General features: G+C 36.7%; 1 protein-coding gene across 7 annotated transcripts in view; it reads left to right on the forward strand.

Annotated features, from left to right (window-relative positions):
- Positions 1–26,925, forward strand: part of arhgap12b (Rho GTPase activating protein 12b) — a 64,555-nt gene that overhangs the window by 30,897 nt on the left and 6,733 nt on the right. The window contains exons 3-17 of one of the 7 annotated variants that reach the window (XM_055175119.2): positions 12,830–13,090; positions 19,673–19,813; positions 19,889–19,969; positions 20,253–20,378; positions 20,586–20,654; positions 21,033–21,104; positions 21,301–21,362; positions 23,040–23,121; positions 23,485–23,607; positions 24,621–24,722; positions 25,064–25,162; positions 25,246–25,348; positions 25,444–25,563; positions 26,450–26,548; positions 26,702–26,779. In XM_055175119.2, coding sequence (XP_055031094.1) covers positions 12,830–13,090; positions 19,673–19,813; positions 19,889–19,969; positions 20,253–20,378; positions 20,586–20,654; positions 21,033–21,104; positions 21,301–21,362; positions 23,040–23,121; positions 23,485–23,607; positions 24,621–24,722; positions 25,064–25,162; positions 25,246–25,348; positions 25,444–25,563; positions 26,450–26,548; positions 26,702–26,779 — 1,618 coding nt within the window. The remainder of the gene's footprint in view (positions 1–12,829; positions 13,091–19,672; positions 19,814–19,888; positions 19,970–20,252; positions 20,379–20,585; positions 20,655–21,032; positions 21,105–21,300; positions 21,363–23,039; positions 23,122–23,484; positions 23,608–24,620; positions 24,723–25,063; positions 25,163–25,245; positions 25,349–25,443; positions 25,564–26,449; positions 26,549–26,701; positions 26,780–26,925) is intronic. The other 6 variants (XM_055175122.2, XM_055175121.2, XM_055175120.2 and 3 more) reach the window with 6 other exon arrangements.

Raw genomic sequence — 26,925 nt, forward strand, 5'->3', positions numbered from 1 at the left:
ACTCTCACGTACACGTAAAAACTGGACTAAAAACTCATTTTATGTATCGTGTATGAAGTGGCACACGACAGGATTTTTCCTTTTTAATCAAAATGTCTCTATGTAAACATTAGCATGTAGCTACTATGAACCTGCTCCTTCCCACCAGGACCCTGACAAGCACGAATAGGAACCATGGCGACTAAAATGGTACCCTTCCTTTTGCGGAGCGTGTGAACTGCGCTCTGGTGACCTCTAGTGCAATGACCTTTGACCCCAATGGACCGACTTTGAGTGTACCAGGCCACATTCGGTCACCCATTGCTTTCTATCTCTTTCTCCCTCCCTCGCTCTCTTATCCACTCTTCAATGGTTAAGGTCAGCATCCTAATGATTAAGCCTATTTAAAAAGAACCTCACTGCTGCTATATATAACTCATTAAGATTCTTTGTAGGTGCCTAGTGTCTGTCTTTGTGTGGCTTTTAGGTGGAAAAGCCTTTATTTACCTATATCTGATTCAGATTTCTTAATCTGTCTTTCTTTTATCACATTTGTATCGCTCACTGTCCCTGAAAGAAGGGCAGTGTTCACTTTGTCAGTGCTGGATGGTTTCGGCCCACATATTTTCATACCTTCGATTTCCACAGTACATGCTGAGTGCCGAAAGTGCTGAAGTGTAAACTGTGAGATAGATAAAGAAATATAGGAAGGCATTTATTGTATAGGGTTGCGATTTGATGCGTTTGTGTGTTGACAACATTGTATGGCAGAAAATTCTGTGGCATTGCGATATTTTACAATTTATGGCAGATGATTTTATCCAAAAGTGAATCAAACCCATGACATTTGCACTGCTACAGGTTTTCGTTGACGTTTTCTGCTGTAAAATAAAGGATTAACAAACCCTCTACATTCATACTGGGATATCATGCATAACTTGACCTCCAAGTAATAGAGAGTGAATAAGGATGTGTAGGAGTAAAGGATGATGTCAGTTGTTTTTTGAGGAGTACGTCATTGTGGCCACTTACATCATTTTGCTGATTCGCCCATGACATTCGTACAAGTGTGTTCACATATATGCTTTGTTCGGTCAGTACCCCGGCTTTGTTGGCATTGTGAGAAAGCTGCATTGTTCTTGGTCTATTTCTGCAGCTAAAGGTCTTCTCCAGGGCAGGCATGGGCGTCCTCTATAAACATATGGCATCATATTGCTCCATTGAGAGTCGAGAATGTCTATTCTACTATAGATTTGCATAACTTGAATTTTTATCCCACAAACCCTCAAACACACTAACCTTTTCAAACTCCGATTTTTTTCCTCGGAAAACATTCCCTTTCAGAATCCAATCTCGCCACTCAACTCTTCAAAAAAAAAAAAAGTTCTCTCTCTTGAATCGCCTCTAGCTGTGTATTCATCTTTCTGCTACTCTTTGTTGAGTCATTGTGAGGGCAACCGTTCCTGAATAGCTATTGTGCTTCTGTACCAAGAACCGCCGTCCCCTTTAGTTTATGTGGCAGACGTTAGACGATCATCTAGGACATTTCGCTAACCCTGCTGTGCTTGTGTGTACAAGGGTGACGAACCGACACCAGGAAAACGCACCACAGTGCACCCACACCGCAAGTGTTGATTCAATCTATTGACACCTTTGTTTATAAGACATGTGCTAAATGTGATCACCCCAGAACAGTTGGAGTTCATTGGTTATGGTTAAGACTAATAACAAGCGATAACTTCATTACATTTCATTTTTATGTTGTTAGCTCAGCAGCATGTTTAGATGATGCTGTTATTTGACCTGCATGTAATTTAATTCACATTGACAAGATTATCTGATTCAGTTTCAGTTCAGATCAATTAACTCGTGTGAATCTGTGAATGTGATTGTGTATTTGATAGATAGAGGAACAGTATGAAATATCTGTCTTAAGGGATTTTTTTTACGCCAAAAGATAAGAATAAAATTAATTTGATGTATTTGATAAACATATCAAATATTTCATTGCTTAAAAACAACGTTATTTTGTGTATTTGATAATGTGTTTGTGTGGTTTATGGTTAAAAAACACATAATTTTCCACATACCATACATTTTTTTAGCTCCAGATTTCACTCTCTTCCTGAAACACACTGATTTTGTACAAAACTGATTGGCCAGGTAATCTGTACGTTGTGATTGGCCTGAATACCTCTGATGTCAGCCGGAAATATGATGCTCCTTACCATGTTTGAAAGATTCGGTCACAATTCAATGCTAACAGGAGTTAATTTACAGACTATGAGTCAAAGCGGGAGGAATTATGATAATGTTGGTCTTTACTACGTCACCAATCCCAGGAAGTAAACTGTTGCCTACAATCCGTGTGTTTGTTGTAGTCCAAAAAACGAGATTCAGGTTGGAGACGATAACTCGCGTCATCGTTTACTTTGGGGTATGTACCTTTTGCATATCATTAACATGTACTAATACACAATTACACACCAAAGGAAATGTAAAATCGTCAATCAGACCATTGGTGCTCTTTAATATCATTGTCTTATTTTTGATGGAGGTGACGTTTAGAGGCTTTTGCATCAGAGCTCTTCAATTTCTGTTGGTAATATTATATCTACCGGTATACACAACCCAGACACAGCTCACTTTTACTAGGCATTGCTGATTGTCCTCATATTTAAATGACAATGCTGTCACTGTGATATAAGGCCTGTGATAGTGACCGTACTACTGCTTACTCAACCTGCTAATACTCTTAAAATATAGCCTGCTAACCCACTGGCCGTGTAATTACCAAGAGGCAATACCACAGCAGGAATTAATGAACGATTTTCTCATTAGTCAAGGGCTTTAGGTTCAGGGTATCTGTAGTATGGTGTGTTTGACGAAAGTTTAACGTGAATGATAGTTATTTAATAGTTGTGAAATTGAGGTACTATATAATAATCTGTGGCCACTGTAGGTTGAGGACATCAGACATGCAGTACTTTTCTCAAACCACAATGAGATCATCCTTGTTAGACCTATTTGCTAATGCATTGCACTTCTCATACTCGCTGCTTTGCATTAATGCACAATAGGAAAAAGTGTTATAGAAGTAAAATTGAATTTAGCTTGCTAAATAAATTGGAAATATATAGACCCCTTCACGGTTTACGTCACAGGCTGTTCCCACTGCGCATGTCGGGGTCAGAAAAGTCATTACAGCTGATTGAGTTGCGTATTATTCGGTATCGTCAAAAATGCCTACTTACGTCGTGGGCTGTGAAAATCGCACCAGGTCTTCCGTTAAGTTTTCGCGATTCATGCAGAATCTCAAAAACAAAAAAATACAACATCTGCGTCTGCAAGCAATTAACGTGCAGACTGGGACAATGCAAAGATCAAAGAGGCTTGTGTTTGTAGTGCTCACTTCATTTGAGGTAAGTCATCATTTTTCAGCACTGTTAGATTAAATTATTAAGCCTAAATGGTATGAACAGTTCGATAGTCATTCAATGTTTACAAACCTTGAAGGGGTCTATAGCATATCAACTCACTTCATACACACACACACACACACACACACACACACACACACACACACACACACACACACACATACATATACACACAACCTCAATCCTCTGATTTCAAAGTATGTAACAATCAATAATGTTTTGGTCTCAGTAAAGTCCACATGGATACTTGTATTTGGGTGATTCTCACGAAAACTTGGTTTAAAAAATGTCAAGCATGAAAATGTAAAAATTGCTTAAATTTACTTTTTTCCCACCAGACATTGAAAAACAAAGTCTGGAGTAAATGGGAACATTAATTTAAAAACTTTTACTTATCATTTAACACTTTTTGTAACATAATTTAAAAAATTTGTCCTAAAAAATCTCATTACCGCAACAGTCAGAAAACATCAACACTGACATATTTTCAAAATGACATGACAAACCTGAAAGAACATAATTTGGAGATTCTGCACATGCATTTAAAATCAAAGTATTATGCTTCTATTAATTAAATTAACATTTAATAAGCATCTGTTGCGGTAATGATAATCAAAATGTCGTGTAAGCATTCTGACAAGACAATATTTCAAATTAACTGTAAAAAAATGATCTTACCTGGTAGCCATCTTGAAGTAACTGGTCCATGTGCTTGGTCACTCAAAATCAAACTTTATTAAAATTCTGTATGTGTGCTTAAACTGTTCTCAAAAAGTGTTGCGGAGGATGAGAACATCAGGCATGGACACATCATTTTCCTAATTTTTCTTCATTATTATTATACATGAATATTCAGTAAATATTTTTTCTGTCATCTAAAGTAGTCTAGCAAAACATCCATTTATTTTTTTCTTAATATTTTTGTGTTAATTTGATTAAATTACAACATAACGCATGTTCAAACACAGTCGGACACATTGCGGTAATGAGAATTTCAGCAGAAAATTATATAAAATTTCCAATTATAAATTCTTACGTTGAAATCACACATTGTGCAAGGTAGAACACAGTATTGTGTTAATTCTGATGCTTTTTAATGTTACTATATTACACATTTTAAAGCTAAAATCATTAGTGCCGTGGTGTTTCAATGGTTTCGTGAGAATCACCCATTTATATACATATCAAAGGTTATCCAGTTTAGTGCAGTGACCAGCTCCAGCTAATATTTTTGTTTACATTAATTCATGCTTAAATTTGGAGCACAGTCATGAAGTGTTTTGAAGCTCAGAAACAGCGTGTTGCTCACTAGGAGTCCTGTCCAACGTTATTGAATAATTAATAAAGGTTTAAGAGAGATGAGGGGAACCAATCGAAAAGGAGAGATTTGCATCCATTGCAGGGCGGCACCATCTGCCTTAGTGGATGTGGGACTTCCATCAAAGCACAACGCCCCCAGGTTTTCACACACAGAGGGACAAATACACACTTCTGTACATTCATGGTTCAGTTAATCTGTTACACTTGCAGAGATTTATGGCCACATATACTGATTGAATATTTCCAAGTCTTGCACTTAAAGCGTTTTTCTTCATTGCGGTTTTGTAAGTGTAGTGCAATGTTCCTATAGCTCAGCTGATAGAGATTTGTATTATAGCAACGTAAACAAATCTGAGTACTAATAAATACAATTTATAGCTTAAATTCACTGTATGAGATCTCTACAAAATTTGTAAGTAATGTCAGGTTTAGTGATCAGCATGGGGAGCGATGTTTGCTTGTGGTATCACGTAGCATCAGGCTGTGTGCCGAGGACCTAAAGGTTAATTGGTTGTTTTTCTGTCAAGAGTTTGAACGTTGCTGAGCTTACTGAGGTGTAAAATGGATCTTAAATTCTCTATAAGTTTGCTCTCTACCTCTCACTAAATCACCAGTTCTTCCAGGGGCCACACACACATTGTGGTTGTCTCATACACGTGTGGTTGTCTCATATACAGAAACCTTTTGGTTAAGCACTGCAGACATGCGCACACATTTGCATGGCCCCAGGGGTTCCTGTGTGTCTGTGTATGCATTGGTCTGTATATGTCACAGATGTGCTAAAGTGTGCCTGAGTGGATGCTTCCTGACGGAGGGCACTCAGCCGGAAATGTAGGTTAAGCTGGTCATCCATACCCCCTCCATGAGGAAGACAAAGGAAGATAAGAGAGAAAGATATATGATGAATATTCTGGTTGTTTTAGTTTGAGGAACGATTGGAAAATGTTTGGCTTGTACTTTGTTTACATTCACATACATCTATATAATCATTAAACATTTTTTCTTTCTCTAAGTAACCTGACTCACATTTTTACTGTTATGCAACCAACTTAGGGTTTGTCACAGTGGGTCACCTCCTAGGCCTTTACGTAAATAACTAAGTAAATGTGTTCATTCATAACCTTAATAAAATAATAAATTTTAAAACTTAAAACTATTAATAAAACTTATATACCGTCCAGAAGGCAGAATAATGTCTTCTTATCACCTCCCAGCACCATCCGCTCTTGTAGGTTCATCCTTTACAACAAATTAGACCTTTCCTATCTGAGCATGCTACACAAGTACACTTCAGGCTCTTGTCCTTTCCAAACTGGACTATTGCAATGCGCTACTGGCCGAACTCGCAGCGTGCACAACCAAATATTTTAAAGTAGACTTTAATGAGCCTAAGAGGGCGCATGTCACTCCTTTCTTTGTCAGGTTACACTGGCTTCCTATAGTAACTCGCATCAAATACAAATCTCTGCTTCTGGTCTTAAAAACCACCACTCGCTTATACAGACTTATGTACCCTATAGATCCCTGTGCTCTGCCAACGAGCGACGTCTTGTGGTGTCATCCCGAAAAGGGAAAAAATCACTATCGCGTACCTTCTCTGGTTCTATTCCAAATCTGTGTAATGATCTGCCGGTTGCGACAAGATCTGCTGACTCTGTAGCCGTCTTCAAGAATCTGCTAAAAACCCATCTCTTCCGCTAACACCTTACTTACTAATTCAAAGTTTGATATATTTCTCTATTTTCCTATCTTTTTTATGTCCTTAAAAAACTTTGGCTATACTGTGTTGGAGTGGATGAGACTAGTTTTAGTGCATCTATGCATTGCTGTTCTTGTGTTGTTCTAATAGCTTATTGTGTATCTCATTTGTAAGATGCTTTTAGTAAAACCATCTGCTAAATCACTAAATGTATTATATTTTATATCCCTTATTATTCCTTACATACAGAGTTGCTTCGCTGTGGCAAACAATATCGTAAAAAGTGTGCCAAGATTAAGATCCTCAGCAAAAGAGTGTACGCCAGCTATGTGTTTTTATCTTGTTCCTATAACAAACATACATTGACTATAAAGTTTGGGATGCTTAGGAGGAGACAGGTTGCCATGCAAACCATTTCTTTTCTTTTGCTTATTTAATGAACGTGACCAGCACAGAGTTAAATGGTGCAGTGGTGACCCCTAGTGGGCGATAAAAAGAATGCAGTGTCTAAGCATTTGGTTGGTTTTAAAAAAACACCAGGATCACAATTTAAAGGGCACCTATTTCATTGCTAAAAACAAGGTTATTTTGTGTATTTTGTATAATACAATGTGTTTGCGTGGTTTATGGTTAAAAAACAAATTACTTTCCAAACACCGTACATTTTTGTAGCTCCAGATTTCACTCTCTTCCTGAAACACGTGGATTTAAAAAGCTCTGTGTCCCCGATTGGCCAGCTAATCTGTACGTTGTGATTGGCCTAAATATCTCTGACGTCAGCCGGAAATGTGACCCTCTGAAAAATTCGGTCACAATAAGGGCTGGGCAAAAAAATAAACGATTTTTCGATTAATCGTTTTTTTTAAACGTGGTCGATTCAGAATCGATTCTCAAAGAGCAGAATCGATTTTTTTTCCATATTTTTTGCAAATATTGAACGTAAGATTAACATTAATCAAATTACTAGTCGTCTTCACTAGATGTCACCCTCTTTTTTGCCTTGCATGATATCACCAAGGAGCGAGAGGTGAGCCTGTCATTCTTTCATTTAGTCCTTAAAATGGCGGTTTTGGGTGCTTCATCAACGTTGATGCCACCTTCACATAAAAAGTAAGAGGTATGGAGGCATTTTAGATTTCGCTAGCAAGACGAAGACGATAGTGTTGTGGCTTTTCATTTCTTTTTATTAATTACCCACTCCTTTTTATTAATATAGTATTTGTATTAAATCTATATTCATTGAGTTGAATTGAGAATTGAGTATAAAAACTAACCCGAGATCCGGAATCGAAAATTGAATCGAGAATCAAAATCGAATCGATTTGATAGCTTGTGAATCGAAATTGAATCGAACATCTGAATCGATACCCAGCCCTAGTCACAATGCAATGCTAACAGGAGCTAACTTAGTTATAACCCATTCATACAGACCTTTGGTCCCAGAAAATACCCAGAAAATTGCCAGACAAGCTTCTGTGTGAACGCAAACACGTCCTGAAAATCTTCTAGGATCGTTGCCGGAAAGAGGACCTAGTAAGATACCCGTTAAACTCTCTGTGTGAACAAGAAGCCAAAACAATGCCGTAATGGGCGTGTCGTAGTGAGGACGTGCATGTCATCACAACAATAAAGTTATGGTTCAGCTCTTTAAAACGAGAGATTTACATGCAGATCAACATTCACGACAAGAAATGTCACAAACTAGACTAAATAAGTTATCAGGAAATGATAAATGAGACGCATAAACAATGCTGGGCGTGCCGTAGTGAGGACGCACGAGTCATGGCAACATGAAGTTGGTTCAACTCTTTAAAATCAGGAATAGAACGGCGCATCACGCGCTCCTTTATGGTCTTATCATAAAAAAAATGCACGCAAGTGGTTTCTGAAGAGAGAAATAATAAATTATATGCAAACTGCAGACGCTGGGGAGAAGAAAGTGCAGGACTTTAAAAAGGTCACGTGTCTTTCTGGGACCGTGCAGATTCCGACAAATCATTGGCAGTGTGAATGAACAAAAAAATTTCCAGGGTGTATTTTCCGTGTATTTTCCAGAATGTCTATGTGAAAAGGGCTTTACAGGTTGGAAGTCCGAAGCGAGAGGAATTATGATAATGTCGGTCTTCTCTACATCACCAATCCCAGGAAGTAAAATGTTGCCTATAATCCGTGTGTTTGTTGTAGTCCAAGAAGAGATATTTACGTTGAGATGATAACTCACGTCATCGTTTACTTTGGGTTTGTACCTTTTGCATATCGTTAAAGGGGACAGAGAATGAAAAACCATTTTTACCTTGTCTTTGTTGAATAATGGTAGTCTACCCACATTCACAAACATACAAAAAGTGCTAAACATGCTAAACATCTCAGTCTCATAGAAATTCCTCTTTCAGAAATGTCATCCAGAAAACAGCCCAATCTGAAAAACTGATGCTTATGACATCACAGGCATCTAACTGCCCCTCCACTTTAAAATAATTGGCTACATTTTTTGAGTGGCAGCAAAGTCAGCCAATCAGTAATGAGATTACAAGTTAAGCCAGTAGGGGGAGCCAAATAGGTGCAAAACCACTTGTTTAAAATCCCCCACCCTAATAGAGCTTTCTTAGAGAGGTTTTTAGGAAGTTTCTAAGGCATTACAGACCCAAACAAAATTTTTTTTGTCTACATGTCACATCACAGAACAAGGATAAATACTCCGTTCAATCATTCTATGTCACCTTTAACATGTACTAATACACACACACCAAAGGAAATATACAATCGTGAATCAGACAATTGGTGCTCTTTAATGTGGAAAGACAACTATAAGTAAGCAGTTGTTGTTTGGCGTCCAAAAGAGTATAAACCCTTTGGTCTTTTTTGGCATTTTCATAACAATACATTAAATGCTCTCTCTTTTTACCAACATCAAAATGTATATGCATAAGGAAAATTTTATATTTTAGCCCATGCTCAGTCTTTCCTGGATTATGTGTTAGATGGCAGAATCAGATACCTTTGTGTTATGACCACAAAGGAGTTAATTAGCATCCTTGTGTGACACCACAGACATAGCATCTCAAATTTACCTTGACAAGGATGTAGCCGCCTACTCATTGGGCCCAAGGTAAAGAGGGTTAATCTTTATGAATGGTCATGGACCCTTTCAATTTTTGCACCAGCCCTGGTTATAAATGCATGTGTGTGTTTACATTCTATTTAGCACATTAGCTTGTGCTGATTATATATAAAGTCTCGTTTTAAATCATGAATCTGATGTTTTTGTATCACTTATAGTTACAGCAGCTTATTTTCATATTTGCATGCTGTGCATTTCCTCTTGAAAGAGCTTTACAGATTTCCATGAATTTGAATACGTTCTTCTTTGTGGCTGTATGTGCTTTCTAAATACAAATACAATACACATTAAAAATTGACTTCTGAACTCTACTTGGGCCCCGGCCTTTTATACATTTCTTTTATAATAATAGTTCAGCGGAGACTAGACTTTCTAAATTCAACATGCCGCTTTTTTTACTAATGTACAGTATGTGTGTGTGGTTGAGACAGAGAGCAAAAGAGAGCGTCAGATATGCAAATACAGTTTAGGCATGTATGCAGATATTGCTGCTGACTCAATATCTGGTGAGTTTGAAGAGCACCACAGAGTTAAAGAGTCAAAGCTACAGCTCAGTGCCTGTCGTGAAGGTGAAATTGCTTTTTATTTTAGTGTTTTTATTGCTAATTTTATTTGCTTTGCTTGATGAAATGCTTAATTTTTATACAAAGTTAATTCAGACTAAATAGTTTGTTTTTCTAATATTTAAAATCTAGTAGTTAAGTAAGGAATAACATACTTTTTGTTATCTTTAAAAAGGTCAATATGTACCATTTAGGTACAGATGTATACATTTTGTAGCAATATGTACCTTTGAGGTACTAAAATGCAATCTTTGGTTCTAATATGGGGTACTAATATAACTCATTATGTGCAAAGATGTACTTTTTGAAAGGGACCATTTTTTGACCATTTTTTCTGACAGGAAATATTAAATAAAATGTAAATAACTAATATATAGCTTAGCCAGTGCCAATGACAAAACACATTTGGTGTAAATGAATGAAGTGTTTTTGGACTTTAGTCCACCACCTTGCAGTCACACAGGACACTGAATAATACTGGAGAAAATGAGTCCGTTATAATGATCAGTGTTATTATTTCAATATGTCAGGACCATATGTTTCCATTTCTGACAGGATGGATAAGTGGAGTAGCCAACAGACCTTTCCATAAAAACAGGAATTTCGTCAGATTTTTGTGTGTGTCAGATTTAAGGTTACGAATGGGTCATTGTTGCTTGATTCCTCATCTGGGGACTAAGAATGTGATGTAGAAGTTTATAATCCTTTAATGGCAGCTCAACTACATCTTTACAGGTTTGTATCCACTTCATTTTACAGTTCATTATTAGCACTAAGACTTTATTTTTGATTGAATGGCTGATGTAGCTTTTTGTAGTGCATTTGTTAATGTGTGGTATTCGTTACAGTAAGTCTTGGGTGAAAGAATGGCCTCTATTTCTGTACATCCTGTGTAAATGTTGCCACTGCTCGATTCATGTCTGGTTTGTGTGTTATAATGTATTGTATTGTTTAGTTTGTTTTATGGTGCATTGTGAAGAGAGTTACAAGATTAACATCAACCTTTAGCAGCGAGAATATTTTCTCTTTAATACTTAGAGTTGCTTTATAAAATAACTAGATTAAATTTAGATTATTTTGTCTCAAGCAAAGGTAATACTCATCACACTGGTGCTTTTAGCATCACTGGAAAGGAAGGTATATCTGGGTGATTCTCGCGAAATAAGACTTAGGAGGTGTCATGAAACATTTTGATAAAAAAAGTAAATGCAAAGTAACAGTATCAGAATAAGAAGCATACAGTTACAAACATCTCTTTATGTACTATTTTCAATGCACATGATTTCAAATGACATCATACAAACAAATTTTGTCATTTTTTCCACATTAAAGGGGAAAATTTTCAATACCGCAACGTGTCAATGACTGGATTTGGGTTCTTTGACATGGAAATATTTATAATTAAAAAAATCTAAAAAATAAAAAGCTTCAGTGCATGTTATACTATAAACATTTGCAGTAAAGAAACATGTGGTATTTGGTGATCATTGGTAAATGTAGAGACAATAATAAGGAATATTAATGTGTAAAATGTTCTCATCCTCTGCAACAATTTTCAATCATTGTTTAAGCCCACAAGAAACTAACATTTTCAAAAAAATTGTTGGAAGAGACATAATTGACTGTGACACTCAAGATGGCTGCCAAGTAAGCAGTTCTTATTTTTTCTCTCCAGATAAAAGTTAAAATGTTGTTTGTCATAGTACCTAGACAACTTTTTACATAGTTCTCATTACCGAAACATGAGTTTGTAAATGCATATGTTTAATGCAATATCATGTTGTGGCAATGATCATTTTTGATAATGATAATCTAAAAAAATGTAAATAATTTTATAGGAAATATTCTTTAAATCCTCTAAAAAATAATGGTTTATTAAGTTCAGACCTTAATCTTATATGTGCAAAAAAAATTGGCTTCAAGGGCTTTTTAAAAACATGTGATGCTGGACACCTTCTAAATCTGGATTTCGTGAGAATCACCCATATGTGTGTTCTAGATGGAGACAAATCCATTTAGTCTAACTGACTTTAAATAGTCCAAGTATGTTAGTCATCATGGGCCATCCGGTGTCTGAAACTTTATTCCAGGGTGCATTGGGTTTTACAGTGCTCTCTTTTTGTCTTTGTCTAAAAAACATATTGAATATTACATAATATTTCTGTTTTTAATTTTCATTAATTGAATTTTCTCCATGCTTTCCTGTAAGTGTATAGCATTAGTTGTTTTAAATGAACAGTTTAAGAGTCCAGACAGCTGTTGGCCATAAACACATCAATAAATAATAACTGTCTGATATGACCTCTGGATGTCTTGTACAGATTTTTACTGCTTGGCAGAATCAATCACAGTTGGTTTTATTTTACTTGTCCTTCATGGTTTAAAAACATGTTCAGTTTTCTTTTGAGACTGTAATATCCACACTACTAAATAAATGAGGAGTTGGGGTAAATCATTTTTAACCAGTCCGTCAATTTTCTTTAGTTTTTTTATTAAATCTTGATCTTTTAAAAACGATAACATCATTAACTTTTAACTTTCATTTACGTTTATTCATTTGGATTTTAAAATGTTATAAAATGAAATCCATTTTATTCTTTCAAGCTTTTAACAATTTAGCATTATGTGCATTCTTAATGAATCAAACCTCGCATTGCTTCTGCCATGCTCTGCTAGTTATTTTAAAGCACCTCTCTTTTACCAACAGGGTATATCTCCTACCGGACCAGGCCGACCCGAATCACCCGTCTACACAAACCTCCAGGAGCTAAAGATTTCTCAGTCGTCTCTTCCGCCTGTACCTTCTTCCTCCCCACTGCACGTCTTGGGCGACTGGGAGACGCATAAAGACAAGAGTGGAAGAAACTTCTATTATAACCGCACGACTCAGGAGAGGACCTGGAAACCACCCCGCTCACGAGACAACGGGCTCAGCCGTGGGGACACATCTAACACTGGAGACATGGAGGTAATAAACGCCTGTACTGTATGACATTATTGTAATAAGCACTGTAGTATATTTCAGAAGTGGGACGATCCCATTTACGGCATTTATGAATAACTCATAAACAGGTGGTTCCCACTTGTTTCTTTACATGCTAGACACACGGATAGTAAATACAGCCTTTATTCATAAGCAGTGCACATGAAAATGACATTAAAGGGACAGTTCACCCAAATATTTTCTTATCCTGATGTTGTTCTAAACCTGCATGAATTTTTTTTCTGATGAACACAAAAGAAGATATTTTGAAAAATGATGGTAAACACGCGCTGATTGTAACCATTGACTTTCTTAGTAGGAAAAACAAATATGACGGAAGTCAATGGTTACTGTGTGCTTGCTTACCATCATTTATCAAAATATCTTCTTCATCATATATCACAATATGTCCATAATATTTGTTTTCCTACTGTGGAAGTCAATAGTAACAATCAACTGTGGGCTTACCATCATTTATCAAAATATCTTCTTTTGTGTTCAACAGATAAAAGAAATTCATACAGGTTTAGAACAACATGAGGATAAGAAAATGATGACAGATTTTTTTTATTTTTGGTTGAACTTTCCCTTTAATAGAAAACATGTAAATGAAATAGTGCTGGCTGATAACCATGTCTGCTATTTTCATACTTCTCTTATTTGCAGAATCTACCAAAACCTTGTCAGAGGGGAATAAACTGTATATGTTTTCTATATAGGGAATTTTAGGTAAATATTGTGACAAATACATATTGACTAGTGGTCGACCGATACTTTTATTTATTTTATTTTATTTTTTGACATTGTCGATACCGATATTAAGAAAGCTGTATGGCTGATATGAGGCCGATATAACACAAATGTTATTACAGTAAATAAGAGACAAGAAGAAAATTGGTGAAACTAAAGAAATAAATACCCATTTAAAGTAATAAAAACAGTAAAAAAAACATAGTTACAAGACATAATTAATGTGGATCTGACATCTCACGGTACTGTTTGAAAAGTGTGTTGATCAGGCGTGCTGTTGTGTGTAGTTAAAAAGTGAATAATGATTGGTTATTTTACTGTGTGTCAGACTTTGGCTTTACATTGAATGACACTGAGTGTATTTTTTATGACTAACATCAAATTTAAGTAATAGAGAAATTTAGTAGCCGATTGAAAAGATTTATCATCCGACGTCGGGGAAAATTAATCGAAATATCGGCTGATATATCGATCTCTGCAATATATTGTCCATACACTAATATTGACCATTGTGGTCTACATAGTAAAATCTGTTTTGATAAATGAAAACCACACATTGACATTTTATCCCATATTAACCAACTTAAATTACATTTTCATCTTTAAAAAAATGATATCTTTACAATGAATTCTTATTATTATATTAACCTCCTAAAGTCCGGGATACACTGCACGATTATTGGCTGTCTCAGCTGAAAGATTGCCATCATGAAACAATCGTCGCGATTTCTGTGATCGTGGCTCTTCATTGGTGGTCCTATGTCGTACAGTGAGAGAGGTTCAAAGACGGACGTTTTCCCGGTCTTGCGTCCAAAGATAGCCTACGATAGTTTTCTGACAATGTCAGAAATTCAGCATGATCACCGCACAATGTATTTGCTGCTACGACCTCCGTACTGGTATTTGTTTACCACTAGCACATGCTGGTGACATTGCGCTAACGTGTGACGCAGCCGCTGATGCTTTTGTGTCATCATCGTGCAGTCTACATGCTTGTCGTACCCAAGTTTAAACGATCAATGTTGCACAGTGTGATAAGCTAATCTTCTTATAGGAGTGCAATAATCATGTGGTGTAGTCTTTTTTTCAGATTTCTTCCAGCTATTTTGGGGTTCGGAAGAAGCAATAAATATAATAACCAAATATTTTTCTATGAACATGAAGCAGTGTAATGGTCTGCGCTTGTGTACAGGTTCCAGTTACAAAGAATTATGGTGCAAACAACAAAAAATGTGATGACCACATATGTGAACAAATCAGGTCTTATGGTTAGGTTAATGTAAATGTGGATATGCGTGCCCATGTGCTTATGCATGTGAAAGTTTGAACTAGGCCAGAGTTAAAGTAGGTCTTCAATCTATATTTAAGCCTTTGAAAAATGCTGCCGGTCTAAGTGGAGCAACTGATTTTTGTGGCTTTGCTGGATATTGGTTAAAGGGATAGTTCACCCAAAAATAGCAATTCTGACATTTACTCTCCCTCATGTTATTTTAAACCTGTATGAGTTTCTTCATTCTGTTAAACACAAAAGAAGATATTTTAATAAATGATGGTAACAACACAATTGACGGTACCCACTGACTGATTTGTTTTTATGACTATAGAAGTCAGTGGGTACCGTAAACTGTGGTGGCTACCATAATTTATCAAAATATTTTCTTTTAAATTCGGCAAAAGAGGAAGTAAATGACATAAGGGGGAGTAAATGATGACATCATCTTCATTTTGTGTAAACTATTCCTTCAACATGACAAATAAAGTTGTTCTATTCACCTTAAGAATAGTTGACAGAAAATGTTGGTATTTAGTAGAGTAAAATGTTCCCTGCTTTCCAGATTTATTCAGGATAACCAGATCTGAAGTCTAAGTTTATATCAGAATAATCTCTTAAAGAGCCAGTAAGATGCAAATTTTTAGCGTCCTATCACTGTTTATAAGTCCCGGACAACAGGTTTAAATGCATGCAAACACTGTAATTTTCTCAATATATGAATTTAAAATTACCCCATTTCTCAGAGATCCTCAAACGATTTGTGTGAAGCCGTTCAATGACTGTTCGAAGTCTGCCTAAACCCCACCTTTCAGTAGCCTACTCTGCTCTGATTGGTCAACTGACACAGTCTCCACACAGACCACAGATCAGTGGCACATACCAACTATAGTGCAACATGTATTGACCTAGTGCTAACATGATTTTACTGAGAAGACATTATCGACATCAATACATATCATTCATCATTATTCCAAGCAATAAAAACGATGTCAGAAACTAACGTTTTTACACTCATTTAAGCATTTATGCAAGCTAACCGGGTCATAGCAAAACCGTAAGTGACCATGCGTTAGCCACTTGCTAACGTGACTCTCTGACAGTATATTAAGAGTTTAAGCAACATCAATACACATTATTCATCATTAGTCCAAGCAATAAAAACGACAACAGACATTCCTCCGTGAAAAAGTAATTTTAACCACTGATTCTTCACAGCCAAACGTCTAGTAAATTCCTCCATGAAAAAGTAATTATAACAACTGATTCTTCACAGCCTAACGTCTAGTAAATCTCTCTGTGAAAAAGTAATTTTAACCACTGATTCTTCACAGCCAAACGTCTAGTAAATTCCTCCATGAAAAAGTAATTTTAACCACTGATTCTTCACAGCCAAACGTTTAGTATATCCCTCCTTGAAAAAGTAATTTTATCCACAGATTATTCATATCTCTTCATCCTTTGGTAGTGAAAACAACACAAACTGAAAACGCAGCGAGATATGATGTTTACACACCAACTAGCTGTGGGCAGGTCATAGTTTTCCGAGTCGACTTCCTACTTTAGATGCCAATAACTTTATTAATCGTGCACTTTTTGGTTCAACTACTTTGCACATTGTTTACATTGATGGACAGCTACATGACACACTGCAATACAGGTCATTTTCGATTTTGGATCTGAGTGGCTCTTTAAAGGACAAGTTCGTTATTTTACACTTAAAGCCTTGTTTTCAGATTGTTTATGATGAAATAGAACGGTTTTGACTGAAATTTGTACATATGATGCTGGCCCGAGAATTTTCAGGTGTTTGTTCTATCACCTCCCACCTCTACAATGTGTGTATAGGTGCACTGAAACAATCCTTCCTAAAATGCATTAAACTTTCGTTTACAAAGACGTGAAACTCCCAGAGTGGTCAGGGGTGTTCACTGATATGCTCACACAAAAATCGCTGCAAAAGATGCTTTCCAACAGGTGTTTTACCATTCGTTGTAAACTTGTGGACCTATTTTTCACATACATTCTTCCGTTGAGAGCTTGAATAATAGACGATAATCCTCCTTTGCCAATTGCAAAAATACAAACAAAGTTCCCGGCGCGGAGTAATACCGTACAGCACATCTAATACAAGTCAATGGGGTTGGACAAAAACTACGATAAAACCTGTTGGAAAGCATCTCTTGCAGCGACTTCTGTGCGAGCACATCAGTGAACACCCCTGACCACTCGGTGAGTTTTACGTCTTTGTAAACGAAAGTTTAATGCATTTTAGGAAGGACCGTTCCCGTGCACCTATACACTTTTTGTAGAGGTGGGAGGTGATAGAACAAACATCCAAAAATTCTCGGGACAGCATCACATGTCCAAATTTCAGTTTTATTTCATCACAAACAATCCGAAAACAGGGCTTTAAGTGTAAAATACCGAACTTGTCATTTAAAGGCATTCCATGTAGTTTGACGTTTTTGTCAAACAGCGACCCCTAGAGTCACTGGGGAAAACTTGCAACTGTCGTAATTTCGCACACCCACTCTGTACGTACCTGTAAGGATAGTGTTGGGCGTGAGATGGACTCCGAAGATAATGACCAGGGAATGTTTCACAATTTCATACAAATATTAGGCTACTGCATGTCTACTAAACTACAGATGATGGTAATAGGATAATAAGAAGTTTATGCCAAGTGTAGAGTAGGCATATAATAATAAAGTAGCCTACCGCGTTTGCTGGCCTATTACGTTTTTACAAGATTGCAGCTTAATCACAAGTAAACAGTCTATAGTCTAACGTTATGTCTACTGTATAATTGTATTTGTTTTTTAATTGTAATGTAAACATTACAAAATGCATTGACAAAGTTAATTGTATACGTTGCATTATTTCATAACATTGGCCGTTATTCGTTGGCCATAAGAAATCAAAATTAGACAAATGACTACGTACACATCACAACACAACACTTGAGTTTAGATGGCCAAAAAAAAAAACATGTAAGAGAAACGAGTGTTTGTTAGCAGGTCTGCTAAATGCTCTTATGATCGTAAGCTAGCTAGACCCTTGTTGAAGTTATTTTACTGGTCTAATTATCAACACTGGATGAATGAACAGCTTAGTAAAAAAATACACACTACAAGCAAGCGCAACCACATACAAAAAAGACCGCAAACAAATTTACAAATAACAGATTTACTAACTTGTCCATCAACAAGAACGCCATATCAGCATCCCTATTGCATCCAGGGCTGTCTATAAGCTCACGCCAACCACTAAAAACCTGACCGAGTGGGACTCTTGTCCGGTTCCTAACTCGGTCAGATTCTCTTTTTCGCTTTCTACTCTCTTCCGAACGGGTTTTCTTAGCTGTTTCCCTCATTGAGCATCACGTCTCAATTTCGCGAGTGCATTTGTTGTTACAGGCCTGTGTGAATTCATTCATCGCAGCAGGAACCGAAAGCCGGACGACTCCAAAGCGCCGTCTCTGATCATTCTCGCGGCACTTTTACGTCATCCGACTGCCGGTTCTTGCAGCGCTGCATGAAGTCGAACAAGCCTAACGTGTGTGACGTCGTTGCCGTAAAGCAAGTCGTGATTCTCGCGAGATTTGTCAGGGGCGGTTCTCTCAAGCTTGCATTGCTGGTTCTGGTAGCGGCGTCCTTCCCGAGCTTCAACTGGGGGATGATTCGCCATACTATGACGTCGTTTACCATCGAAATGACTTTGAAGCTGTTAAATTAAGGTAAAATAACTGCATGGTGTGTCTTTAAGTTTTAGTCTTTCCATTGTGCATTGCTGCCATCTACAGGCTAACTTTAGATATTTAGACAAAATAACAGAATTACAGTCATGGTACTGGTAAGGAATAAACTGCTTACTGCATAAAAAAAGATTTATTATTCAGTACTAGTTAATGACTAATCAATATTTATATTGAATATCCTTTGTTAACAGGTATGTCTATGACAAGTGTTAAGTCATTGTGTCATAGTACTTCTTATATTATTGCCTCCAAGGTTGAATTGCTTCTCTGTTTTCATCAAATGAGGAAGTTGCTTTGAATTCAGTTCAAGTTTGTCTATAGTTTCACAGTTGTGCATTGTTCAAAGCAGCTCTACAATAAATACATGTTAGTAAAGACAGCAGAGTCATATATTGAAAATATATAAAAAGCATTTTACATGGAATATACATTTTCACAAAGGATATATAGCCTACTAACTCTGCATTCATATTATTTACTGCACATGTATGTATATAAGTATGTATAGACCGTTTCAGCAGTAACAACATAAACAAGCGGCTGTATATTTTTGACGAGGCATTTGTTCAAGAGATCAGTTTAGCAACTAGTCACACCATTAAAAAAACGAAACCGGAAGTAAGGTTCGGATCCAGACGTGTATCACGTGCGTCCGATGAAACCGTCTATACTAGAGATACTAACGTGATGTATATTAGCAATACTAACAGTATAATTAAACATTGCAAACACTTAATAAATACATCTGCTAAAAATAATGAATCTCTCTGTTTCTGTCTCTCTCCAGCATCTATCATCTGAAGAGAACTGCCCCAGCACTCACTCCAGTCAGTCAGACAGTCAGTATGGATCGCCACCTAGAGGCTGGTCTGAGGAACTCGATGAGCATGGCCACACACTTTACGTGTCTGAATACACCAATGAGAAGGTGCTGGAAAGGGCTGCTAACACAAAACAACTTATTTTAAAGATGATAGTAGCGTAACAATGATTTACTTTACAGTGGATTAAACACGTGGATGAGCAGGGCAGGCCGTACTATTACAGCGCTGATGGTTCCCGCTCCGAATGGGAATTACCAAAAGTAAGATGCATACACACAGCTCATACTCACTCTCACACACACAACAATCTTGATATGGTATCTACTCTAATGGCCATGTGTAATTTGGTGTGTGTCTATGCTGAGGCAAGGGAGGGGCATGATGCTGTGATTATTTAGGGGGAGGTACTCAACATTGCTGTTCCTTTTATCGGTTCTGGTCCCTCTCCTTCCTTGCAAATTTATGTTTGATTTATTTCAGTTTTTTCACTAATCCATCTGCACTTTATTCTCACATTATCTTGTCATTCTTGTTTGTTTCCAGTATAATCTCTCTCCTCCAAACTGTGGAGATGTTCCTAAAAGTCACAGTTTGGAGAGAAAGCAGCAGGAGCCCATTCTGCTGACCAAGTGGAGACACAGCACCTATGTGCTGGACCTCAGCGACAAGGTAAATCGAACTATATTTGTGCTAATAATTAATTGGAAAATATATCTCAATGTCTTTTACCATTAAAAAAATCAATATTCAGAGAAAAAACGTTTTAATATTTTGCACCATGTGGTTTGTATGTGTATGTGTCATTTTTTTATTTTCATTTTGTAAGTTTTTTTAAAGATGCTGAAGAAAGTCTGACCTAAGTTGCTTTTATGTCAGACATTCAGAAACAGATGGTTCAGTGTTAACCAGTTCACCAAGGACTTTGGCCTATCGCTGTACAGAAAAGTTAGTTGTCCTAATATGTTGTAACCAATCAGCTGTGATTTCAAACGAATCAAGAAACGAATCAAAGCGAATCAAAGCAAAATAAGCAGTTTGTGATTTGTACATGAAGATAGATCTGTACTGTATACATCTGTGTGCGTGTATGTTCATGTCTGCTGCATTTATACTAATTCCTCATCTACTTCTAACTTTTGAATTAAACAAATCTTTCCACACAAATTATTTGTATAACATTACTGCCCATCCTGAATTTAATGATTTCTGCTGCATTGTATTACGAGACTCTTCAGACTTGATTTAACCTCCTCTCATTCATCTTCTTCTCACCCAACTATTTTGGGTTTTTTCACACAGTGTTTCTCTGTTTTTGACTTGTAGGAGTGTGTGAATGCAAAACATAGCTCTCCTGAATCAGACTCTTGTCCCTCTTCACCAAAACACCCCTCAACCGTTAGTATACACCCTAACCTGTGTGCTAGTGTGCATGCTTTTTAAATGTAGGCTATTAACATGAAATTGTGTGCAGTGCATATCATGATCTGTTGTAAATTAACCATCTAAACCATTCATTGAACATTTAAAATCCCAGCTTCCAACTTTTTAAGCTGTCGTATTCACCCAGGTCTAATTTGTCTCTTCTCGATAGCCCTCAGAAAAGTGTGGGGTTCTCAATGTTACCAAAATCACTGAACACGGGAAGAAAGTCAGGTAAACATTTGATGTTAGACTATTTTTTGTACAATTGTGGGGAAATGGATGTATTGGTAAAATAAATATTAGATATTATTTAAAATAGGGGTGCACCGATAAATGCCGATATACATTAATAATACGTGGCTGATAACTATTTTGAATCGCACAGCCGATATTATTCACTGCAATTTCATGTACTACGGCTTTTGATCAGTAAGTCCTTATCGATCTGAAATCACTGTGTGTTTGAGTCGTTTATATAACATGCATTTGAAAAAGCAACACTCGTCAAACATAATCATTAAAGATATAATTTATTATCATGTAAATACCTGAAAAGGTTTGAAGAACAGCAATATAAATATATCATTAAGACATTTCCTGGAGCAGTGTGTGTTAGGTTCTTTGTCTACTGCGCATATTGAGTTTCTGCACGAGAGCGCCCTCTGGCTTTTGGATGTAGCAGCATTTCACAGTAATTAATTGAGAAGCATAACAAACATCATCAGCAGATCGATCGGAGCATCCCTAATTTAAATATAACTAATATTAAAATAAACAGTAAAAAAATGTTCTTAAAGTCACCTTGCACCCTAAAGGGACACTCCACTTTTAAAAAAAAAATATGCTCAGTTTCCAGCTCCCCTGGAGTTGGGCATTTGGTTTTTGCCATTTTGGAGTCCATTCGGCTGGTCTCCGGGTCTGGCGGTGGCATTTTTGGCATGGCGTGGCATGGTCCATTGAATCTGATTAGACAATTAGCATCACGCTAAAAAATTATGTCATATTATGCACTGCCCGAAAATAGTCCCCTTTGTCCCCTTTTCAGTAGTATTTTCAGGTGCTGCGTAATATCATTGCGCCTCCTGCAGCTATGGTACAGCAGCAAGTTCTTGATTATTACGCCAGAATAAGAGTATAGGTCCTAGCCACATCTGCCTAGAAAATCGCAATTTTTAATTTTCCGTTAGTCTTAGTCCACGATGTAAATACAGAAGAGTCAAGTTTTAAATAGGATAAATATCGAAACTCTTTGGTTATTTTTTAGCGCAATGCTAATGGTCCAATCAGATTCAATGGATTATGCTAAGCTATGCTAAAAATGCCACCGCCAGACCCGGATTTCAGCTGAATGGATTCCAAAATGGTAAAAATCAAATGTTAAACTCTAGGAGAGCTGGAAAATGAGCATATTTTCAAAAAAGTGGAGTGTCCCTTTAATGAACATAGTGCAGTGCATGCTGGGCCATCAATATCTTTTGTTTGTTTTTTTGCAATAGAAAGATGCATATATCCGCTACATTTTTATTTCTGTCAACTTATGGTATGAACGGGCCACAAATGAACATTTGTTGATATTTAGAAAAATTGCACTACCGTATTGTGATCAAATTTCGCAATAATATTATTTACTTCTTCCATCCCTAGTTTATTGTATGATCTTCTTTTAAAGAGTTCAGATGCAAAAAAACACTTAATGCCACCTCCATCAAAAATAAGATAATGACATTAACCGAATGCTCTTGGCATGTATTATACGTTCATTAAATACTTTCGCTTCAAATTCGCTTTATCCCGAACTCATTCAGAAATAGTGGTTTGTTGGCAGAATCAAGAGTCTGATCAAAAATACTAACTTATAAGAAAACATGTCAGACTCACTTCATATGCTGTTTTTATTTTGCTCTGCAGAAAGAATTGGGCCTCCACCTGGACTGTTTTGCAGGGTTCATCTCTGCTCTTTGCAAAGGGTCAGGGCAGTGCCACAAGTTGGGTATGTGTTTCAATCAAAGTCTCTTGCAACAATCATCTCTTGCACTGAAAAAGCTCTTGAAAAACTTTAGTATTTAATCTCACTAGTCTGACATTTGACAGGATTATCCTATGCCTCGGATGTTGAAAGGACCTCCATAAAATAGTGTATTATTAAACTGCATCCATGTTCAGTGCTTTTAGTGTGCCAACTAAAAGGATCAAGAATTGTTAGATTTAGAATTTAGATAACTAGCATAATGTTACTTCTCTCCATTTTTACCTTCATTTATATTTCTCATCTGTTGTGAGTCTGTGTTCATGCATTATCAATCTCTTTTTCTGTTCTTTTCCTTTCTTATTTTCATCTTCTGTCTCTCCAAAGTCGTACTGCCGCAACGGTTCCTTCCCTGAACTCCTCCTTTCGTTGCTAAGTAACTGGAAGCGTACGATTAAGCCCCGCCCTGCGGTATCCTATGCGCACTATGGGCGTGGCCGGGCTTCCTCTGTATGTCAGCCCACTCTGGTCTGAATGTGTCCTTCAAGCTGATCCAGGAACAGTTTAGCCTTGATTAAAGCTTACAACAGTTCAGAAAATGTATAGGAAAGTTTTAAACATATAGGGGCGGTTTTTCGGACAGGGTTTAGATTAATCCTATATGGACTATGCCTTAGTTATATTAGGACATTTGAGTAGTTTTTACAAATAAACCTTACCAAAATCAATACTGGTGTGCATCGTAAGACAAATCAATGGCACTGATATATGTTCAGATATGTCCGTACAAGGCGTTTTCAAATTAAGGCAGCTCAAATATACATTTTAGCCTTGGACTAGTATAAGCCCTGTCCTGGAAACCGCCCAATAATTTTTTGAAAATTGTAAGTAAAGATTGTAATCAGAATAAAGTGGTCATATTTTTTTTAAGTTAATACTTTTGGTCATCTATCTACAAGATGCTAAACTGCTTCCAGATCAGCTGAAAAAGGGCAGCTTGTCTCCCATTTTAATTGTGCACGTCCTATATTGACACTTACTTTCCTCTGCTATATGCTTGAATATGGTTCCCTTCTATAGGAGTGGGTGCAGTATGTCAAATAATCATGCAGTTAGTAAAAGAATATGGATGCACTGAGAACTTTACGTTTGTTGGCATGCATTTCTGTATAATAAGACTAATTTATTTCATGCCACCGAAACCTTTTTAATTTGGATTTCCATAACATACAAAATAAAGCTTAGCATCGCATAAATACATAAGAATGTGGGAATGCTCTTTGCCAACTTGGGCCATGAATTTTAAAAGTTTAAAGTTTGTGCATCGTGCATTTAAAATTCAAGTCTAACCTATTACTGAACTAATTCACATTTAAATGCCATGTGCTTGTATCTCACATATGACCCAGGATCACCAACATATTTATATAACAACTTTGGACTAAAGATATTTTAATACCAAAATTGTTCAGATTGTATACTTCTACAAACCGTCTTGTTCTTTCCATCTATGCCATGTAAAGTTTGGAGGGAACCAGTCCAAACCAGAATTCACAGTGGACCTCAGAGGCGGTTCAGTCGAGTGGGCATCCAAAGAGAAGTCCAGCAAGAAACATGTTATTGAGGTGAGGACCAGATCTTTTTTGGAAATATGTTTATTGTAACAATTTCATATAATATGCAGAAAATAACAAAAGCAATTTGCAAATAAAGCAAATCAGTTGCAGGAGCCGTAGTTTTAAAACAAATAAACGGTGTTCATTAGGCACACCATAAAGCAGATTGCTTAAAACCAATTTACTATTACTGTGTAATTGCTTTTATTAAATTGTAGTATTTAGTATAGCATATACACTCACAGTTGTGCAATAATTAAACAGGCACTTTGTACAAAGCTCATTTGCTCATCATAATATGAAAACTGCCTATGCTTAAAATAATCCTACTTACCTTTTTACCCCACCAGCTGAAGACACGAACGGGCACAGAGCTGCTGATTCAGTCGGAGATAGACAGCGTTATTAATGACTGGTATAAAGCCCTTTCTGAAACCATCAACACACATGTGAGTGGAATACACAACACAACACGTACAAATACAGTGCATGTGAGGTCATTGTAATGACATTTTGTGTGTGTATCTGGTAGGCATGGGAGTCTGATGAGGCAATTGAAGAAGACATGCCGGAGTCTCCGGGAACAGAGAAACACGACAGAGAGAAAGATCTCAAAGACATCAAGAAAAACAGAGGTACATTCACTCATCTAGCTCCTGTATGATTATCAAATAAACCAGTCGTGCTATGAGGTCGTGCCGAATCCTAAAACACATTTGCGTTTGAGCAGCAATGAAGACCTCCTCCAGTATGGAGTCATCTGAACAGAAGAAAACCAGAGTCAAGCTAAAGAAATTTCTCACACGGAGACCCACATTACAGGCGGTCAGAGACAAGGGATACATTAAAGGTAACAATCGGTTACCATGTGTACATAGTGAAAAGTAAAAGTTTGGAAGAGCAAGATTTACTTTTATTTATTTATTTATTTATGGACAAACTAAATTTATTTTCCCATTCATTTTCAATGTGGGGTCATTTTGACCCCAAACCCCTTAAACGGTAATTTTTTACACACCTTTAGAACAACCATATCAGACCTTGATTTATATGTAGAAATTTTCAGGTTTATAATGGATTTACTTTTATTTTTTTGACAAACAAAATGAAAAAAGTATTATTTTTTTAAATTTCCCATTAATTTTCAATGTGGGGCATTTCGACCCCAATACCTTAAACGGTCAAATCCAGCCCAGTTTTTTTGTGCATCTTTAGATAGATTATTTAGAAATAGTCACAGAGTTTCATGCCCCTGAGATGAAAGTAACACTTTTAAAAAATGAAAGAAATGTCCAAACACTGATAAAGGGTTAATGACCCTTTCAAATAAGGTAGTAATAGACCATTTCATTCTGGGGACAAATCCTGGGATTGCAAATAGACATGTAAAACATTTCTGGATAACTTTTGCACTCAATAAAGTTTCATACCTTCTATGTAGATATCAGAGAACAGTGTAACGTTGTATCAATGCATTCTTTGGCAAAATTAACTAAAAGTATTACTTCTCACGGTTAAGCAGATAATTCACTGCTCAATTTTTGTAGTTAACATTTAAACCAAGACTGAAATTGCATTCATATTCACTAAAATTAAGGGAATGCCCAAATACATGAAAAAAATAATGTTAGTTATTAATTGATTAGTCGATAGTATAATAATTAATCAATAGTATCTATTATAAGAGCAAGCAGTTTGGTTAGCAGACACTAAACCTATGTCTCTTCTGTTCTCAGATCAGGTGTTTGGCTGCAGTTTGACAGCTTTGTGTCAGAGAGAGGGCACATCTGTACCCAACTTTGTTAAGATGTGCATTGAGCATGTGGAGAATACAGGTACTGCGTGCGTGCGTGCGTGCGTGCGTGTGTGTGTGTGTGTGTGTGTATCAAGAATCGATTAATAATGCTATCCTAAAGCTGTCATTCTAGTTATTAACACCATTCACTTTATGATTTGCTTTCTCTCCTGTGTCTCTTTTCTTGGCATAGGGTTGAATGTTGATGGCTTGTACAGAGTCAGTGGAAATCTGGCGGTCATTCAGAAGCTGCGTTTTGCGGTCAATCATGGTACGTATTGTTGTCTCTTTTACATGTACTGATAAAGAACGTGCATCTTAACTGCACTGCTAGTCGGATAAAAGCATCAGCCAAATGTGAATGTAAATTTTGTATAAAATATTACACAAATGTATTTTACACATAAACATTACACT

Source organism: Misgurnus anguillicaudatus, chromosome 4, assembly GCF_027580225.2.
Source record: "Misgurnus anguillicaudatus chromosome 4, ASM2758022v2, whole genome shotgun sequence".
Taxonomy (NCBI): Eukaryota; Metazoa; Chordata; class Actinopteri; order Cypriniformes; family Cobitidae; genus Misgurnus; species Misgurnus anguillicaudatus.